This window comes from Mytilus edulis, chromosome 7, assembly GCF_963676685.1.
Source record: "Mytilus edulis chromosome 7, xbMytEdul2.2, whole genome shotgun sequence".
NCBI lineage: Eukaryota > Metazoa > Mollusca > Bivalvia > Mytilida > Mytilidae > Mytilus > Mytilus edulis.
Genome location: NC_092350.1, coordinates 24,048,762 through 24,071,929, shown reverse-complemented (window position 1 = coordinate 24,071,929; position 23,168 = coordinate 24,048,762). Strand labels below are relative to the sequence as shown.

Here is a 23,168-nt window from a genome sequence, read left to right as displayed (position 1 = left end):
TTCCCGAAATATAGTACATGTAAAACACAAATTTACAATAATCTATCCCTAGGGTCGGAAATTCATAGTAATTCGAAAAATTCAAAGTTTTGTAACAGATAATTTATGATTATGACAACATAACTGATGATTCATGTCAACACAGAAATGCTGACTACTTTGCTGGTGATACCCTTGAAAGAAAATCCCAACCAGCAGTGGCATCGACCATGTGGTTGTAAATAAATTCTTAAGATACTCAATATCAATCCCCCTTCCACCTGGCCTATTTTGAATAATAACAAGTAACTTTGATGTACAAACCAAATGGGTCTTTCCATTGAAGTTTCTGTTTTCTTAAGTTTCGGTAGCCCTTTATTCCCTCCTTCCTGACAGCCACTGACAACACCTTCCCTCTTTTCTTTATTTTCCAGTTCTCCAATCCTTTGTTTTCTCTTTCATCTAAAACAGAACAATAAGTACATTTATCATAAGCAAATGCTTGTAAAATGAAAACAAGAGGCTCCTATAAAATTAAACTAACTGGTCATAGCTCAAAAGAACAGACTGTGACATTATTATGAGTTTATTCTTATATCAATGCGCAGAATGAGACTGAGTGAATTTGGCCACAATAATTAAGAACGTGCAGTACTTTTGTGCTGACATGAATTATCATTGATATGGTCATGTTGATAAATTAACTGTTTACAAACTTTTGCATTTTTGAAATACTGAGGTTTATCTACCTCAGGAATAGATAATCTTAGCTGTATTTGGCAAAACTTTTAGGAATTTTGGTCCTCAATGCTCTTTAACTTCGTATTTTATTTGGCCTTTTTGGATTCCAGCGTCACTTATGAGTCTTTTGTAGACGAAATGCGCATCTGCCGTAAATACAAAATTTAATCCTGGTATCTATGATATGCAATTTTCTTTAAATCACAATATCTACCTACAGTTTTGTCCATTCTTCTAAAATGTCAATAATAAATGAAAAGCATTAAATAGTTTCTGAATTTAAAGTATACTTTTTCTTGAACTACAGATGAGTTTAAGTTTCAATTGTATAAATAACTCTTAAGAAGATGTTTGAGAAAAAATATATTGATCTAATCTATTTTTTGCAAGGTACGCACATACCAAATATAGTTATACTATCACTTATAATAAGAGAGAAATTAACATTACAAAAAATCTTAACTTTTTTTCAAGTAGTCACTTAACCATGAAAATGAGGTCAAGGACACTGGACATGTGAAAGACCAAACTTCGTAACATAAGGCATCTATATACAAAGTATACAACACCTAGGTCTTCCACCTCCTAAAATATAAAGCTCTTTAAGAAGTTAGCTAACGCCGCCGCCGGATTACGATCCCTATGTCGAGCTTTCTGCGGAGGCCGGACAAAAATGGAATCGTAGATACAAAAGTCTTGTTATTGATTATTTTAGTTATAATCATTTTTATTTTGTGAAGAACACACTGATTATACTAGAAAATATACTTATAAGATGATATTAGAAAATATACTGAAGATGATTCTATCAAAATGCTGGACTTTTGATCGTTGTTTATATATGTTGATTTGGGGGGGGGGGATTGCTATTTCAACAGACAGTCAGTATTCCAATGGGTACTTATTGTGCACCTTTACTGGTTGATTTGTTTGTATACTCGTATGAAGCAGAATTCATTCAGAACCTTCTAAAAGACAAAAAGAAAAAGCACTGTGCGAAAATCTTTTATTTCACTTTCAGATATATTGATGATGTCCTATCACTGAATAACCAATATTTCTGCCAATACTTACATCTCATATATCCCAGTGAACATGAAATTAAGGATAGTTCTGATACTATAAGGGCTGCTTCATACTATGATCTTTTCCTCAATACTGACACAGATAAAAATATCTTTTGTTTAGAAAGGTACCATTCTCCCCAACAATATCATTTACAAGTAGAATACCCTTACTATGGCAGTCTTTGAAAAACATTAGGTTGTTGGCTATTTGGCAAAGATTATTCATTCAAATAGGACTGGAAAGAAAATATTCCAGTCAGGCAAATTCATTTCTTTTTCAATTACCATTTTCCAAGCACCAAGTACATGTACACTTTTTATCAATTTCGGAGTGTTTTCCGATGAATCTAGACATCATGAAATATTATAACATAATTTTTTATGCTTACTAAGACTCTTCAAAAAAAATAATAGGGGAGATTATAAATTAATATCTCCTTTCATACCAGCAGTTATGACCATTCTCAAAAGCAAGAAAGGATCTAAAGATATGTATTTGGTGATTAACAAAAACAACACTGTTCCTACAGGAGGGAACAGATGGGAATTAATTTTAGTTTTAGAAAATCAGAACTGGAAAAAGATTTTTCAACTACCATTTGCTACAACAAAAATACTAAGCTACAATGGCTTCAGTATAGAATAAATCATAAAATTTTGGCAACAAATAAGTTTTTAAACAAAATAGGATTAGTGCAAAACCCATATTGTACTTTTTGTGAGACTGAATTGGAATTAATTGAATATGTATACTTTGGGATTGTTAGTATTCTGTTTACACAAGATATTTTTTTGTTTGGAAATTTATCAGGAATGTACAAAGGTGACCCTCAAAACAATATTTTTCTCTTGATTAAACAATATATATACAATACAAGATATTTTAAAGAAGAATTAAGTTTAACAGCTTTAATTGAAAAAATAAAATCATTATATTTTGGAGAAGAAGATATCAATCAAAAATAAATGTTTCGATACGTTTAACCAAGCTTGGTCTTTTTATTAATTTCCTGTTACAAAACTTTGAATTTTTCGAAAAACTTTAGGATTTTCTTATCCCAGGAATAGATTATCTTAGCCGTATTTGGCACAATTTTTTTGGAAATTTGGGTCCTCAATGCTCTTCAACTTTGTACTTGTTTGGCTTTATAACTATTTTGATCTGAGTGTCACTGATGAGTCTTATGTAGACGAAATGCGCGTCTGGCGTACTAAATTATAATCCGGTACCTTTGATAACTATGTATATCATATATGTTGAATAAAAATAAAAATTTTGACACAGATGAACGACTTCACACTTAAAGCTATGACAAACGGTATGATTTCAACTTCCCAATTATCAATTTCCCATTTCTCAGCAGTAACATACCCTATGTCCTATTGTATGGTGTTTACGTATCTCAGTTGATACGTTATGCTTGTGCATGTTCACACTATATGGACTTAATATACTTGAATGTGCTCCATACGCAGAAACTGCTCAAACTAAGTTATAATTTTACGGACGCCATCACTAGTTGGTTGACCGTTGTGGAATAACCGTTTCACAAATGGTATCGGATATGTTCCTTAAGTCGTAACATCAATCTCCTTCCATTTCATGAATGTGACCTACCGAATTAGACTATTTGCCAGATTTGTTTTAACATTAGGAACACGACGGGTGCCACATGGAGCAGGATCTGCTTACCCTTCCGGAGGACCTGAGATCACCCCTAGTTTTTGGTGGTGTTCGCGTTGCTTATTCTATAGTCTTCTATGTTGTGTCATGTGTACTATTGTTTGTCTGTTTGTCTTTTTCATTTTTAGCCATGGCGTTGTCAGTTTATTTTCGATTTATGAGTTTGACTGTCCCTCTGGTATCTTTCGTCCCTCGTGTATGAGGAGGAAAGATTAAAAATGACACTTCGTAAATTTGATGGACACCATCCTGAATAGATTGATCCATACGATGTGTCTGTGTCTAAACTAACTAAGATTATTTTTGCCACGTTTAAGATTGTGGTTTGCTATTTGCGTCGTCCGGTCTTTTGGGTGCCGAACGTGACCTATTACTGAGAGAGACTGTTTAGCTGAGTGGGGGTTCCCATTGCTGTGGGACGTGTCGCGATATTTGTTTGGCCAGCATTCGTGTATTTCGTTGTGATGTTGTGCTTGTAATTCTGGTAGAGTGATGTTAAATGTCGTGACGTTTGTGGTTATGGTTCTGATTTTTTTGTTTTCTATTCGTATGTAAAAGTAAAAGATAACTAGTCACCCAATTCATTTATATGCTTTTAGTTTAAAGCAACTATATGTTCATGACTTGTTTGTTTTACAGTTTGATTTGTTAGAAATACTGACATAGCTAGATAATACACTTACTTATCAAATTACTTACACTGTTCTGTGCTGGTGTTCCTATAATTGTTATATGATACATCAAGTGACATGATTTGAGTTCAAATTTTAAGGATTTGCGTGGCGTCGCTTTTGTGGCGTTGATCCAGTCGTGTGACGGACATTTCATGGTTCTGTTAATTGCTGTTTTTGTGTACTGTCCTAGGTTGTTTTATCTGTTCGCTTTTGTTCTGCTGTTGGCATGTCGAAATGTACTATTGTATTGTTTGTTTTATGTTTTTCTGTCCTGTGTGTTCTGATATTTATTAGAACTGTGTTCGTGTCATGTAGTGTTGTCATTTTAGTGTATATTTAACATTGCCATAAAAGCTCGAGGTTTGGCTAGACACAAAACCAGGTTTCACCCATCATTTTTTCTTTTCCTGTACCAAGTTGGGAAAATGGCAGATTTTTCAGTGTTTCTGTTGTTTCGTTGTTTTCCTCTCGTAGTTGATCTCATAATGAATCTGAATAAAGGCAACAGTAGTATACCGGTGTTCGAAAGTCATAAATCGATTGAGAGCAAACAAATCCGGGTTACAAACTAAAACTGAGGGAAACACATCAAATATAAGAGGAGAACAACGACACAACAGAAATACTAGAGTGCAGCAAAAAAACATTTGATATTCGTGTTAACCCTATGTACAAATGTACAAATGTAACAATTACACTTGAGGACATAGACCACCTTATAACACTTACCTATATAGACCAAACATCTATCATGTATTAATGAGGTCAAGTTATTGTACATTGAGTTGTCAGCTGTCCTACTATGGATAAACGTTATGTAATGGTCAATTATGATTACCATCAAAGTGGAGAGGTCTATATACAATTCCAAGTATTGCTCCACCCTTTGTGTTCATTTTACTTTTATCATGACAGTTGTCAATCACACTGATATTGTATCAATATTCACTCTTAATCAAAAAGACAAAACTAGCCAGTAAATTAAAACTAGAGGCTCTCAAGAGCCTGTGTTGCTCACTTGTATTTACTGATGCTTTGCAAATCATGTAAAATGAGGTTAAAACATAATTAATAGTATTAGATATTAGATATTAGTATATACTATAATGATATCTAAGATAAAAACAAAAAACTGCTAAATTTCCGTAAAATTTCTCAGGGGCAGCAGCCAAACAACAGGTTGCGGGATTCGTCTGAAAGTTTCAGGGAAGATAAATCAAAATCTGCTAATCATTTTTGCCACCAGTCAGATTTGCTCTAAATGCTTTTAAAGATTTAAAGATATAAAAAAACTGCATTTTACCCTTTTGTTCTATTTTTAGACATGTCGGCAATGTTGGTTTGAAGGCAGGGACATCGGACACATTTTTAAAACAAGATACTCATATGATGATTATGGAGTATTGTTAAATTTTTTTCAGTAGTTTTAGAGAAGAAGATGTTTGTAAAAGATCATAAAAATTTTCGAAAATTGTTAAAATTGTCTATAAAGGGCAATAACTCCTTACGGGGTTGACTGACAATTTTGGTCATGTTGACTTATTTGTAGATCTTACTTTGCTGAGCATTATTACTGTTTAAAGTTTATCTATAATTATAACGATATTCAAGATAATAACAAAAACTGCAAACTTTGCTTACAATTATCAATTCAGGGGCAGTCATGTTGAATTATTTTTAGATCTTACTTTACTGAACATTATTGCTATTTACAGTTTATCTCTATCTATAACAATATTCAAGCTAATATGTGACGAATGCAACATTTCATTTTGATATGAAGGTTGATTAACTAACACTTGTTTAATACATGAACATACGATTCTTTATCCCCACCCCCTTTCCTCTCCCTTTTTTATAAATTCACAAGTAATCCAGGTGTACAAACCAAAGGAGCGTTTCCGTTGAATTTTCAATTTTCTAAAGTAATGGAAGCCTTTTATTTCATCCTTCCTGAGAGCATTTCCACTTTTCTTTATTAACCCGTTCTTCAACCTTTTGTTGATCCTTTCATCTAAAACGGGGAAAAAATATAGAACATTTCTTATAAAAAAATGCTTGTAAAACAAGTGAAATAAAACAAGATGCATACATTAGCATCCAGCTTTTTATATGAAATCACAATATTTATACCTACATGTTTTGTCCATTTTTCAAAAATGTCAATAATAAAACCAGGAAGGAATTTCTGAATTTATAGTATACTTTTTCTTAAACTTCAGATGAAACTATATAGATACTGGGATACAGGTATATTTTCAATTAAATAAACAACTCTTTAGAAGAAGTTTGAGAGAGAAAAAAATATTGATATAATCCCATTTTTGGTCCTTAATTTATCTTTCATCCAGATATGTCATCAGAACATACATCAACCAGTACATATGGTACATGTAACTACAAGTACTTTATAAAGAACATTACAACATCGTTTGATTTCATTTGATTTCATCAGTTTCATCTTTTCTTGAAATTAAGACATCTTATTGACAATACCATGCATACAGCTTCCATTTTGAATTTCAATTTGGAAGTAAAAGTAGGAGCAGTTATAAAGGAAATTCAAAGAAACATAATTGTTAGATTGACAATGTTAAAAAAATAATTTGCTGCAGTGGTTGAACTTTGTAAATTAATTTAAAGACCATTGCAACCCAATAGTTCAGAGAAAAAGGTCTCTCCACCCAAATTCATACGATGCTTAAGGTCCTTTTCATAAATTAAAGGAGATAATAAGCCACTGTTGGTTAAATCAAAGTCGTTTCCGGTATCAAATAGAAGCTTACTTTACGATAATTCCAAAAATATATGGTTACTCTATACTTTTGCATGAAAACTTAGAACTGGTTTCATATGAAAGGTTAATTCTCACTGCATGGTTCTAAAAATATATGGTTTTAAGTACTTTCAATGAATGGCTACTACCGGTTTATAAAAGAAGCCTTTCCGTTAATCTTTTCAATGTCATATGTATTCAACTTCATGAAAAAACTTCATTGTTTTATGATGTTAAAATATATTTTATGGCAAAAGTCAAAATCTAGAACGCCAAATTTACCATACAGAGATACTTAAATACAAGTAATTTTGATGTCCATTTGTCAACCGTCATTCATAAATTCGTTGTCATAAGACTCATTCGTAGCCTTTGGTTGATTTTAGAACCCCTCACTCTCCTTAATTTTAATGGGTGAAACAAATCAACCAAACATGTACAAACAGGCGAGAATTTTCCTTGTCTATTTTTTACTCACAAGTCCCACATCAAATTTATCAGTACATAGCTTTGGATCCATACTATCATTTTATGAAAGACAATTAATAGGGAAAATACAGGATCAAAAATGTCCAACCCTTACGCTTTACAGCAACTACAAAATAAACATGCCCCACGACAGGAACCGTTTAAAAATTGCATGTTACATTACACTTATTTTATGTTTTTTAGCCCAAAACAGGTCCAAAATTTTTTTTCGTCTCGCTACGCACGGCAATCTTTAAAAACTTGGCCCCCACTTTACAAAATCATGGATCCGCCCCTGCTGTACATCTATAAAGCTGGATATAAACTGTACAGCTGCAAAGCTGTATATAAACTGTAAGCCTATAAACTGTAAAACTGTATATAAACTGTGAATAGATATCGTATCACACAATATGCAGTGGTAGAATCAATATGCTTAGCTTATACCCAGATTTAAACATATGCAGTTACTATGCATTTTTAGAATTGCAGTTTATATACAGCTTTATAAGTTTACAGTTTATATACAACTTAATAGATGTACACTTTATATACAGCTTTACAGCTGTACAGTTTATATACAGCATTATAGATGTACATTTGATATGCATCTTTAGAACTGTACATCAAGATTACTTGTACTAAAGTAGCTGTGTAGAAATGAACCTCAATTTAAAGGTTATCAAGCAAAGACCTTAGGTATCTTCTATGTAACTTGTAAATGAGTTATGTTCCAATACAGTTCATTTTAAACATCGAAGGGGCGAAACTCCCATTAAATGTAACCGTACCATTTTAAATAAAATATATATGTTACAACATGTCGCAACTAACAGATAAGTAGAAACCTTGTGTTGATATATTGTATGGTTTTTAAGGAAAAGTGATAGGCAAACATTTTTTATTGAGTTTAGAGCGGAAGTGTCCGGGTACTTGTCTATCGCAACAACAAAAAATCACTAATTACTGATCTGAGAGTACCCGCAGTTACTGACAGCTAGTTCAAAGCCACTAACAACTAATAAAAAAAATAGTTTATTATCATACCTCTTCTATCTTTCAGTTTGTTAATTATCCAGATTGGGGCATGTGGTTTGCAACTGTTTGTATTACATAGATTAGTGGTTATTTCATGTACATGTACAAATGTATTATATGAATAAACATATAAAAATACCTTTCACACTTTTATGCAACTCTTGTTGTACGGAACTAGACTTTTTAAAAGGAGCTACCCATTTTGCTTCCATATTTGACTCCTCACATGCTTGCGTGGTATATTTTTCAACAGGTGAAATTGGTGGCGATTTACTTGTCACCAGGTTATAAGTCATAGATGAAAAAGGAACCGCCTGTTCACTAAATGGTAAAAATAAATCCATATTATCCTCTTTGTTTGTGATATCTTTTGGGCAGTGATCTGTTGAATGCTTTTCTGATCCAGCTAGTAAGGATATTTTATTGAAATTGGCGTTTTGGTCTTCATCGCTTTTGATTGGTCCTGCCATCTCAATTTTCTCCTTTCCCTCGTTTGTTCAAGTTCAACAAGAGAATCCGGATCAATCTAGCTGAAAAGACAACCACATGTAGTAAAAATACATTATGTACTCTGAATATGCATATATCTAAAATAAAAAGAGACTGGCAGAGTGACAGCAAACCGGATTTTCCTGCCGAGGTCGAACTCTGGACAGTTGAGCAAGTATGGAAACTACATTTAAGCTTGAAACAGCTCTGAATGTGGATTGTGATTAAATATTTGACACAGCACAGGTTTGTGACCCAAAATGGATTTTTTCAAAGAACTGAAATATTTGAAATTGCACATTTACCTATTACGGTCCAATAACCAAAATTTAAGTACATTGCCAGAATCGGTATATCAAAGAACTCCAAAACTTCCATTTTTTAAGAAATCAAACAAAAGTTAAATTTAGGACCTTATAACAACAATGTAGACCAATGTGATAAAGGAGCCCACAATCCAAAGTCTTTCAATACAAAATATAAATGTAATTATTTATAAATATTTCGGATCAGTATTATTGTGATGTTAAATGAATCATATATCAGTCTACTTAGATTAAACTGTAACAATCTTGAAATTTATATAATACAAAAGTCAAACCGAACATCAGTTAAGACGCTTGCACCATTCTAAAAAAATATATGTTATAAAGCTAATTACAACAGAGAGTGCAATATATACTTTAAATAAAAATAATAATGTGCGATATGAACTAGAACAGTTCTCAAACTTTAACGCTGACGACAGTTATGATTTTACAAGAACGATTGAGTCAATAAACATTCCAAATAAACAGCACTGAACGATCTAAATTTGTGAATATTTCAAATATGACAACGATAGAGTATTTACAACAGAGTCTGCGTAATTTAACATCGCAAACAAAAGACCGTTAAAATATGATAATAAATATATTATTTGTATTTAAAGCATATATTTGCACTCTCTGTTTCTCAAAATTCTTCAAACAATTTACCAAAGAAAAGCAAACAAAGACAAAAAATGTTTTCAACATTACAACAATGTCCTTTAAAAATCAATAAAACATATCTGTAATTATCTTCACAATGTTACTGAAGCCTACAAAAGACAGTTAGTGTCAGGTGGAGTTTTATTTTTAACTCGTTATAACGACTTAGCTAACGTGTTATAACGATTTAGCATATTTATCTGGTTATAACGACTTAGCATATTTATCTAGTTATAACGAATTAGCATATTTATCTAGTTATAACGACTTAGCATATTTATCTTGTTATAACAACTTAGCTAACTCGTTATAACGACTTAGCTAAATCGTTTAAACAACGTTTCATATACGATTTAGCTATCTCGTTTATTCAACTTATCTATCTCGTTTATACAACTTAATAGCTAAGTCGTTATAACAAGTTATCTAAGTTGTTAAGATATATATCGAATGATGTCAGAGTGGTTGCAAACCGGATTTTTCTGCAGAGGTAGAACCCTGAACAGTTGACCAAGTATGGACACTACATTTAAGCTTAAAACAGCTCCGCTAAATTTGGATTGTGATTGAATATTTGACACAGCATAGGTTTGTGACCCAAAATGAAATTGGTCAAAGAACTGAAATATTTGAAACTGCACATTTACCTATTATGGTCCAATAACCAAAATTTAAGTACATTGTCAGAATCAGCATATCAAAGAACTCCAAGAATTCAATTTTTGATGAAATCAAACAAAAGTTAAATTAAGGACCTTATAACCACAATGTAGACCAATTTGATAAATGAGCCCACAATCCAAAATCTTTTAATACATGGTTAGATTCTGCATTTCAAGGAACCTCATAAATTCATTTTTTTGTGAATCAAACAAAGTTTAATATTGGACCCTGATTTGGAACACTTGAAAACTCGGCCAAAAATATAATATTTAAATACAACTAAATGACAAAATTTATTCTTTTATTTGGGAAAACAAACCTGACAAGATAAAAAGAGAAATATTATGTTCTGTACACAAATTAGGAGGGCTGAAAATGATAGATATTGACAAATATATAAAAGGATTGAAACTAACTTGGATTAGAAGGTTGTTATAAAACAACCCAAAACTAAATAAGCCGTAAAAAAATCAGTATTGAAAACCTAGTTTATGTATGCCCAACAAAAAGATGTAAAAATCCTTTTTGGGAAGAAGTTTTAAAAGCTTGGACAGATTTACAAAATAAATTCATACCAAAAAATGAAGACGAGTTTGTATCAGATTCGCTCTGGAATAATAAAAACATAAAAATAGGAAGAACATCTATTTTCTATAAAGACTGGATAGATAAAGGGATCTTTTTGATAAATGATTTATAAAACAATGAGGGAAAACTAATGACTTTTCAACAATTCCAAAACATTTATAAAATTAAGTGAAACTTTCTTACTTATAATGGGATCATTTCATCAATAAAATCAGTGAAAGAACTATATATCCATAAAAAAATCGTTGTAAAACACAAGGACCAATAATGCCGAATAATATAAGAATATTTTCTTTATCAATAAAAGGCTCGAAAGATATGTATACTGTTTTATTTGAAAAAAGCAGTACTAAACTTAGATGTGAAGAAAAATGGTCATTAACTCTCAACAAAAATTTTAATTGGAAAACTGTGCATAATATGTCTTTTTACTCTACAAAAAGCTCAAAACTCAAATGGTTCCAATATAGAATAATACACAGAATATTGGGCACAAATAAATTTGTATTTAAAATAAAAATGAAACAAAGCCATACATGTACTTTAAGCAATGAAGAAACCGAAGATATTGAACACATATTTTGGACATGCCATAAAATAGCAGATCTGTGGATAAGACTCATGGACTGGATTTATAACCAAACACAGATAATTATTTCAATTAACATGGATATAATTTTATTTGGAAACTTAGGAAAAGAGAAAATAATAAAATAAAAATTCTAATAATACTTTTATCAAAATTCTTCATCTATAGAACAAAACTGTGTGAAAATCAAGTAAATTTGGCAGGGCTGAAAACTATCTAAAAGAAAATCTAATACTAGAAAAGAATATATTTTTTTAAAACAAAGCCTATTCACATTGCCAACCTCTACTGGGACCCCTGGCTCCCATTACTAGAATAATGTACATTTTGTACATTTAAAAAACTTAGCATTGCGCTATGTAATGTTATTGTGTATATTGTTTTAGCTTTCTTCACACCACCATATATAAGTTTTATATAATATACTGTTATATGTTGTTCATTGTTTTTTGTTCTTGTTTTGTGCCTTAAAATAGCATGTACATTGTTTAATATCTGTTTTGTGTTTGTATGAATTATTTACAATGGAAAACCAACGTTACCAAATTTGTTTAATGTTGTATCCTAAGAAAAAAACACTGCTGCCAATTTCCAAATATTAAGGATTTTTTTTGTTTTCCTTTTTATCTTTTAGTTTTAGTTTTTTTGTTTTTGTTTTGCATTTTTTTTTTTATTTCTTTATTATTTTCTCTTCTCTTCCCACTTTCTCTTTAAAATAAATTCTCTCTTTATTGATCAATATTGAAATAATGGATACGCAAAAATATATTGCATATATGTTATAATTTTGAATACTAACAATTACTAACAAATTTTCTAAATATACAATCTAAGGTTTAACGAGGCCGGGATAAGGTACCTGTACTTTCTGTATCAAACTAATAAATGTAAAAAAAAAATCAATAAAGTATATAATACCTAAAAAAAAATTAAAAAAAAATTAACCAAAATTTAAGTACATTGTCAGAATCAGCATATCAAATAATCAATTTTTGATTAAATCAAACAAAAGTTAAATTAAGGACCTTGTTAACCACAATGTAGACCAATTTGATAAAGCCCACAATCCAAAATCTTTTAATACATGGTTAGATTCTGCATTTCACGGAACAACAAAAAATTCATTTTTTGTGAATCAAACAAAGTTTAATATTGGACCCTGATTTGGAACACTTGAAAACTCGACCAAAAATATAATATTAAATACAGCTTTAGATTCAGCATTTAAAAGAACCCTATATGTATTTAATTTAAGTTGAAATTTTATATATATCTTTTCTGTGTAATACCGCAGTCCCACAAGGCCACGATCGCGCAACGATCTGTAAAAAATGCAAATTTTGATGATCGTAGTACGATTGTGTAGATCGCAGTAAGGTCGTATCACGGTCGTGGTGAGGTCTTCAAGATCGTGATGAGCGTGGCCAACTTTGAACATGTTCAAAACAATCGTGGTGTGGTCGTGGCGAAATCAGGTCGTAGTAGAAGCGTAGTGAGAGCGCACTCAGATCGTAGTAAGATCGCAAAGGTCGCTGTACTATCGTTGCGAGAGCGTAGCGAAAGCGTGATTCTATTCGGAGATGCTGCGCTACGATCTCACAGCGACGTTATTACGAACTAACTACGACCATCACGTTCTCACCGCGACCCAACTACGCTTCCACAACGACAATACCACGTTTTTCATGACCATAGTACGATTCTACCACGCCCTTGTCGTCCTCATCACGCTCTTCTTACGACCTGACAACGTTCATACTACGACCATCATTCTCATTGTCATTTTCACATGAAATATATTAAATCTGTCCAGGTTTGGGTTTTTTTTTTTTTGTATGTAATTTGGACTTCTTGTCCATTTTCTCTAACGGCTCAACCATGCTTCTCGTTTTTATATAGATTAGACCGGTGGTTTTCCCGTTTGAATGGTTTTCCACTAGTAAATTTTAGGGCCCTTTATGGCTTGCAGTTCGGTGTGAACCAAGGCTCCGTGTTGGAGGTCTTACTTTGGCCTATAATGGTTTACATTTATAAGTTTTTACTTGGATGGAGAGTCTTCCTATATCTATTGACACATCTGTGTCATCTCTGCTATCGTTCACTGAAATATCGTCATTTGAGCTTTGTGGACCAGCAGTAGGTTGTAATTTAGGTTGGATTGGTCGGTCTGACATATCTGCTTTATCATGATTAGTTACTATCAGAGCTCTCTCTGTCTCTAAATCTAAATCAACCCCTACCACGTGTTCTAGTAGATTTTGGTGGCAAGACTGTATTGTTTCTGAGAAATCTACGTATTAATCAGAAATACTAGTAGACGGAATGGAACTGTATTGATATGGAACACGATGTTGACGTTATTGCTAAGAACGTAGTAAGATCGCGGTATGAACGTAGTATAATCGTAGTAAGAACGTGCTATAATCATAGTAGAAGCGTGGTAAGCGTGGTAAGATCGTGTTGCAATCGGATAACTCGTGGTATGGTCGTAGTGAGAACGTAATGAGCGTAGAGAGATCTTGATATGCGTAGTGAGGTCGCAGAACAAGCGCGGTGACAACGTGGTATAATCGTAGCGGGATCGTTGTAAAAGCATAATGAGGACGTAGTAGCATCAGCAACGAAAATTTATATTTTCATGCCGCTCATACGATCTGAATTTATTTTAGATCGCGGAGAGCGTGGTGCGATCGTGGTCTAGTGGGACTGGGGCTTTAAGGGAAATAACTCAAACTGGATAAATAAATACTCTAAAGATAACGGTAAAACTAAAGATAACGGTAAAATTGATCATTACGGCAAGATATTATTGAATTTATGTAAAAGTACTCAATTGTTCTTTGTAAATGGTCGTTTTGGTGAAAGGGTGTAGGTCAAACTACATGTAACAATTCTTTAATTGACTATGTAATTATAACTCCTGAATTATTTAGGGCTATTGTAGACTTTGATATATTATCATATGATCCTATTCATAGTGATGTGCATAAACCTGTATGTTTAAAATTATGTTGAAATATTAGATCTGACTGTGTTCAGTGTGGTGTTACTGGTAGTTCTAGATCTGACTGTGCTCAGTGTGCTGATACTACTGGTAGATCTGAGTGTGGAGAAAAAAGTGATAATGAATCACACATCAAACCTAAATGGTATAGAGACCGGGCTGCAGTATTCCAAGAAAACCTAGATGTTAACAAGATAGATGAACTTTTAGTTAGACTGGCAGACATTGATCACAAAAATACAAACATTGTAACAATTAATGATATAGGTGAAAATTGTAATAGTATCATTAAGAATTCTGCTGAATATGCTGATATGCTGATTAAAACTACTAGCAATGTCAAGAAACATGGTTGTAAAAAATATAATCATTGTAAAAAATATTTTAACAGTGAATGTTATACAAAACGCAAAGCTTATTGTAAAGCAAAAAAAAATACCATTATAGAGTACGTGCTGTTGTTGATCACAATGATTTGGTACGTAAAAGCAAGGAATATAAGAATATACTGAAAAAACAATTTTGTGAATTTCAAAAGTCGTTTATAGGTAAACTCAGAGGTCTGCGTACCTCAGATCCTAAATCATATTGGTCACTACTAAATAAAGGTTGTGAAAAAGGTAAAGCTACCCAGCAAACAGTAGCTATGAATGTATTTTTTTATCATTTTAAAAATTTAAACAATGATGTAAATGGTATTGATATTGTTTTACCAGATAATGTTACAGAATAAAATACTGTTATTAATGAGCATACAAGTGAAAAAGATGTTGTAGATGCTATAAAAACATTAAAGAATGATAACGCTTGTAGTAATGATATGATACTAAATGAATTTTTGAAACATGGAGCTGTCAAATTATTGCCTGTTTATGTCAAGATTTTTAATATTATATTTGAAAGTGGTATTGTACCAGATTCTTGGTGTCAAGGTTTTATATGTCCAATATACAAAAACAAAGGTGACCCCGCAAGTGCGGACAATTATAGAGGTATCACTACACTTAGTTGTTATGGCAAACTATTTACGTATATTCTTAATAACAGATTATTCAATTACCTTGAATGTTTGGGTTTATTATGTGAAGAGCAAGCCGATTTTCGGAAAGGCTATGGTACTGTTGACCATATTTTTAACTTTTAATGCCTTATTGATATGCATTTATTTAGAAGGAAAAAACTGTACTGTGCTTTTGTAGACAATCGAAAAGCTTTTGATTCTGTAAACAGGGTATTATTATGGCAAAAACTGTTACGTAATGGTATTGACGGTTGTTACTGTCCAAAACTTGTATAAAAATCCTAAGTCTTGTGTTAGATCTGGTAGCAACTTTTCAGAACTTTTTGCCTCCAATGTAGGAGTTCGACAAGGTGAGAATCTCTCACCTTTATTGTTCTCAATTTTTCTAAATGATTTGACAGATTTTTTGTCACATGCTTATAATGGTCTCTCTTATATATGTAATATGCCTCATTTATTATTTGATAATGATGATATTGAAGTTTTCTTTAAATTGTATTTGTTTATAGTATATGCTGATGATACTGTTATATTTGCTGAGTCTGCTTCTGAATTACAATCTGCATTAAATGCCATGTATTTGTATTGTGAAACATGGAAGCTTAGTCTTAATGTAGCCAAAACCAATATTGTGATATTTTCAAAAAACAGACAATGTGAAAACACTCAATTTTTCTATAACAATGAACCAATAGCTGTGTGAGATGATTTTCTATATTTGGGTACATTTTTTTCTATAAAAGGTACTTTTCACAAAAATAAGGTTAGACTTGTACAACAAGCTAGAAAAGCTATGTTCTATGTTTTATGTAAAGCGAGAAAGCTTAGTTTGCCAATAGATATTTTGTTACAATTATTTGATGGAATGGTGGCACCTATTTTGTTATATGGTGCAGAAGTATGGGGTTATGAAAATAATGACATTATTGAGTCTTTGCATTTAGAATTTTGCAAGTATATATTGAAGGTTAAAAAATGTCCGCCAAACTATATTGTATATGGCGAACTTGGTAGAACACCCATGTCTATATGTATTAAAGCTAGAATGGTTGGTTTTTGGCAGCGAATTTTAAATGGCAAAAAAGAGAAAATATCTCGAACATTGTATGATATGTTGCATAAACTGAAAGAAGGTGATGTGTACCATTCTAAATGGTTATTATATATAAAAGATATTTCAATTGAATGTGGTTATGGAAATTATTGGTATGACCAATCTGTATTAAAAAATATAAGCATGTCTAAACATGTAAAGCAAGTTCTTCATGAAAAAATTGTAGAAGGTTGGAAATTACAAGTATATGACTCACTGAAGTGTATCAATTACCGTATTTATAAACCTGATTTTAACTTTGAGAATTACCTTACTGTACTTCCACCTGACCTTATGTATAATCTTATTAAATTTAGATGCGATAGCCATAAATTGCCAATTGAAGCTGGTAGATTTTTTAGTATCAATAGAGCTGAAAGAATTTGTGATCTTTGTAATAAGCAAGAACTGGGTGATGAATTTCATTATAATCAGATATATTTAATTGCAACTTTTTTACTCAAGAAAGACTCAAGTTTATACCTGATCATATATATAAAAACAAAAATACTGTAAGCCTGTCAAATTTAATGAATAGTCAAGATAAGTATGTACTTGTTGGGTTGGCAAAATTTTGCAAAATTGTTATGTCTGTATTTCAATGATAATATATGGATATTACTCTTTCATCTGCATACACCTACATCATATGTATATATGTTAGTTCATGCATTACTATTGTTTGTTAAATTTATTGTACTATTATGCCTCATGTGAGGCCTTTAGTGAAATAAAAAGTTTCAAAGTTTCAAAGTTTCAAGATTATAATCAATAAACCAGTGATGACTAAGTTCTATAAATTAGATATGATGTAATTTTTCAAATTCTGATCAATAATATAATAACAGCAACCAGTGACGACTAAGTTCTCCAAAATCAGATATGATTTAACACTCAAACATTGGTAAAATCAGCATATATAAAAGAACCAAAATATTACATTGTTGATTAAACAAAAGTTTAATTTAGGACCCTTTGTACCTCGACATGGTATTATATACTAGTAATTGATAATGAAAATAAATACGATTTAGATTCAGCATTTCAAAGAACCCTTTATACAATTCAATTTATGTTGAAATCAAACACAGGTTAATTTTGGGTATCACCAGCCCAGTAGTCAGCACTTCGGTGTTGACATGAATATCAATTATATGGTCATTTTTATAAATGTTCTGTTTACAAAACTTTTGAATTTTTGGAAAAACTAAGGATTTTCTCACCCCAGGAGTAGATTACCTTAGCCGTATTTGGCACAACTTTTGGGAATTTTGGGTCCTCAATGCTCTTCAACTTTGTATTTGTTTGGCTTTTTAACTATTTTGATCTGAGCGTCACTGATGAGTCTTATGTAGACGAAACGCGCGTCAGGCGTATACAATTATAATCCTGGTACTTTTGATAACTATTTACACCACTGGGTCGATGCCACTGCTGGTGGACGTTTCGTCCTCGAGGGTATCACCAGCCCAGTAGTCAGCACTTCGGTGTTGACATGAATATCAATTATATGGTCATTTTTATAAATTTTCTGTTTACAAAACTTTTGATTTTTTCGAAAAACTAAGGATTTTCTTACCCCAGGAGTAGATTACCTTAGCCGTATTTGGCACAACTTTTGGGAATTTTGGGTCCTCAATGCTCTTCAACTTTGTATTTGTTTGGCTTTTTAACTATTTTGATCTGAGCGTCACTGATGAGTCTTATGTAGACGAAACGCGTGTCTGGCGTATAAAATTATAATCCTGGTACTTTTGATAACTATTGGACCCCAATTTAGACCAAATTGAATACTGGGTACAAAATCGGAAATCTAAATATATGTTTATTAATAGAAGCTTATTAAATTTCTGAGGATTCACTCAATCACTGAATCAGTTTTCCAATTTTGCCATTTCTCTAAAATCCTTGAAAATGCCTTATGCATTGTATTTTGTGCAAAACGTCCATTTCTATTTCAATTGATGTTAAAAGCTCTTTTTTTTTGCTAAATTATTCCAATGGTCAGGAAATAGCATCCTCTTAAATTTTATTACATGGAATTTCTCATATTAGATGTCTTATCAGCCAGAGGTTCAGCATCTGCCTATATTCACCTTTTTCATTCTGCCAGACTTTTCAAGATCAAATGTGTCCATATATGAAATTTATCTATTATTCACAGTCTTTCAAATAAAACCCCAATGATTATATATAGAGAATAATACATGGCAAAATCCGTATCATGTACCGTATCATCCCAAGATACCAATATCATCCCGAGGGTCTTTAGGCCCAAGGGATGATATTGGTCGAGGGTGATACGGCATGTGATACGGATTTTGCCATGTTTTATACGCTTTATCGTATATTTTAACAGGAGAGTATATATATGAACTGCTTTCTGATCCCTAGCACCTGTGTTTCTTTCAGTTCTACTTTTGTCTTGTTTTAAAAGATTTAAAATAACTGCTCAATTACTCATCCGAAGCACCGGGGGTAACCTTACAATTTGCGTGCTGTTTTTTTAAACATTTTGTTTATAAAAAAAATTGTGTTTGTTTTGTATGGTATTTTATTTAGTTCTTTTTTATAGTTGCATTTCGTGTGGCAGAAAATGGGTCATTCCAGTTAATTTCTTACAGGTGGGGATGAATTACTGGGGAGATTTTTTTTCATACCTATCAGAAGAAAACATCATGAAAAACTAGCTATTAGATCTATAAATTAAGACCTATCAGATGTAGAGTTTCTGTTCATATTGGGTGGATGGGCTTTCATGGGAAAAAATGACCAATCAGAATTTTTTACTGCAAGGATTGTACCCATCAGAATTTTAAATACAATACCAGATAATGCATGATACGAAACTGTCTACATTCCAAAGCACCCCTAAGATCTGAAACAGGTATTTTTTGTAACCCCTAAGATGTAATTATTTTTAATTATTTACTGCTGCAAGACCCTCCGAAATTTTCGCGTATAAGTGTACGTGTCAGATGAAAAAACCAAAAATTGCACCCCTAAGATGTCTAAATTGTACACCCCTTAGAAAAGATTATCCATCCCCCTTTATCAGATATTAACTGGAATGGCTGGGTCATCCCACACATTTTTTAAACAAGATACGCCAATGATGATAGTGGCCAAGTTTGGTTAAAAAAAGTAGTTTCTGAGGAGAAAAATTTTGTAAAATATAACAAAAATTTACGAAAACTTGGTAAAAAATGACTATAAAGGGCAATAACTCTTAAAAGGGGTCAACTGACCATTTTGGTCATGCTGACTTAATTCTGGATCTTACTTTGCTGCACATTAATGCTGTTCACAGTTTATCTCTATCTATAATAGTATTCAAGATAATAACCAAAAACAGCAAAATTTCCGTAAAATTACCAATTCAGGGGCAGCAACCCAACAACCAGTTGTCCGATTCATCTGAAAATTTTAGGGCCGATAGATCTTCACTTGATAAACAATTTCACCCCAATCAGATTTGCTCTAGATGCTTTGGTTTCAGAGTTATAAGCAAAAATCTACAATTTACCTCATGTTCTATTTTTAGCCATGGCGGCCATTTTGGTTGGTTGGCGGGGTCACGCCACACAATTTTTATACTAGATACCCAAATAATGATTGTGGCCAAGTTTAGTTCAATTTGGCCCGGTAGTTTCAGAGGAGAAGATTTTTGTAAAAGTTAACGACGACAGACGACGACGGACGCCGGACGCCAAGTGATGAGAAAATCAGCAATTTTTCCATTTGGAAAGGGTCATTACTCTACATTTAGTGACAACCCTAAATTCAAACTTGATCTGTATTTTGTGGTATTAAGCATTGTTTACACGTTTCATAGAATTTGATTGAGGCGAACTAAAGTTAGAGACCGGAAGACGAAAAATTAAGAAATAATTCATGGCAGCCGTAGATTTGTTTTCATTTAACCATTGGTTGGGAATTTATATTCAATTATTTTACCCTGAGCGTTAGCGAGAGTATTATTTACTTGCAATATATAATTCGGCCTCATTAAATCCGTATTCATATAAACTTCAATTGAACCCCTTAGCTAGTGATGAATAACACGTGAATTGTTTGTGTTTAGTTTTTTAACAGTTTAAAGGAAAATAATTTCAAAATTGAAATGAAACAATTGTAAATCATTTAATTGACTTATTCGATCCACAAAAACTCGTTTTTATACAGATTAATACGATGATTAACTAATACTTTTAATCATAATATAAAATTAAACAGACATAGAAAAATCCAATTACACGAGTTCGCTTTATCTATTTATATCTTTATTTATGTTTATATCACTTATATGGTCATCGGAAGTATTCGGAAGCTAACTCGATAATTAATTAGATGGCGTCTATACTAAAATACACACGAAACGAAGCTGCATGTTCTAGACCCTATGTCATGCAAATTGCTTATTTTAGACTTTTTATGATTTAGATATATGTTTTACATTGTTATTAATCAAATACTAGAATTTGAATCATATCGATGACCATGAATTTGACAGGTAGCATTGCTAGTGCCCCTTTAATATGTTTACACTGTATTTAAAAGAATGTATATGTAGAATATAATTAATACTTTAATAATTTTGTACATTTTACTGAGCTTTTTCCCTGGAAATTCAGTAACTAATAACAGGGAAAATCGGGATAACGCTGTAATCCGAGTAATTTGTTGAAACAGCAGATATGTAATAAAAGGTATTTACTTTGGGAAAAAAATCCATACCTTTCTATAGCCTATGTACATTTAACAAAAACAGTTCGGGATATGGCCCCCTTTTTCTTTTGGTGCTCACTTTGTCTCGAGTGTGAACCATATGGTTTTATCCTAAAAAAAAATATCCTTATTCCCAAATTGATAAAAAAAAAAAAAGTCTGTTCAAGCAGAGCTATAGGACAAAAAAATGTATTCTGAATCCAGAACTAGGGTTAAATTTTGAACGAAATAATTTTATTAATAGATTTGAAAAACTAAATCAATTTGTTCACGCTTTGGGCGTGGAAAAAATCTGACTCAAAGGAAAAACATTAAGCCCTTGAAAAAATGGTTGCTCTCTAATGCTTACGAAAATTAAAAAACTTAACAGCATGTGCACTCTTTATACATATATCTAGGTTTTACTCCTTCCTCCATTGGGCACCTAACCATATGTACATGCCCAGCTTGGTTGTTCTCTATATGCAGCACTGTTACTACCTCCATCATTCGATATATATATGATATATATTTGATATTCATGCACATATTTGCAGTGAATGGTAGCGAACATGATTTTGCATTGTTTTGGGCGCACGAACCCGTATTCTCCATTCCTCGAGCTCCATTCAGTCTCCCACATTCGTCAAATCTTTCTGATAAACTTTCAACACTAAAAATAGTTTCCACCATTTTGTTTTATATTGTCTGCAATATTTTAATGTGTAAAGGCTATATTTATTATCCATACAACCCTGAGATACAACCAGTACAAACTCTACTCGTTTTGTAATTCAAAAAAAAGGCAGAGATAGTTTCAAATTCCCAAGTGTGTAAAATGTAAATGACTAAAATGTGATTAGCACAATATATATTAGATCATATTACCTTGAGACTAACTGTTCTTGAAGTTAATCTTGCAACCATGTAAAAAAATTTCCACCTACACCATGAACAATATATATATAGATATAATTCGTCTATAACAAACACGGAAGTATTTGTTGTCTCACGGTAATCTATACAATACAAAGTGATCAACGGCCCGTAATGAACTTACGATCACTTACTGATAAATCAACACGTACTTTACGATAATATGATTTGAAAATTCACAAATATATAAAAATTTAATTATATATCTTAATAATTGTCATTTATCATTCTTCCCTACCGCTGTAATATCAGCTTCCTCAACATATCCGTAAAACTCGTATACAGTTAGCAAGTGCAAGTGAGGAGACATAATCAAGTGAACAGGACTTATCAACAAATTCTCCCAACATATTGCCTTGTATTGTAATGGTGATAAGTCACCAAATATATTCTTTTAATAAAACAAATTACACTTGCAGTACTTATTTTACAATTGACCATTTTTTCCCCCTAAAATTACTTTACATTCTGAAACGAGATGTTGATAAAACGGTGTCGACGGCAGTCTTGATAAGTTCTCCCGGGACTACTTTTTTGAGTACTGAACTATTTGACCTGATTTGAACTATTGATCTGACCTGTATCGAGATCAATCTGTCGATACAAATGTCAACAATGCGGGGGTGGCAGTTTAAATTATTAAAAAAAAACGTATAGTGAATATCAAATTCACTGTAAAA

At 32.1% G+C, this 23,168-nt stretch overlaps 1 protein-coding gene across 1 annotated transcript in view; it reads right to left on the bottom strand.

Moving 5' to 3' along the window:
- LOC139481074 (uncharacterized) overlaps positions 1-8,951 on the bottom strand; it is a 36,259-nt gene extending 27,308 nt beyond the window's left edge. The window contains exons 1-3 of the mRNA XM_071264149.1: positions 8,567-8,951; positions 6,034-6,159; positions 304-441 (exon numbers count right to left, since the gene is read on the bottom strand). Of these exons, the coding sequence (XP_071120250.1) occupies positions 304-441; positions 6,034-6,159; positions 8,567-8,897 (595 nt within the window). The 5' untranslated portion in view covers positions 8,898-8,951. The remainder of the gene's footprint in view (positions 1-303; positions 442-6,033; positions 6,160-8,566) is intronic.
- Positions 8,952-23,168: the final 14,217 nt, after the last annotated feature.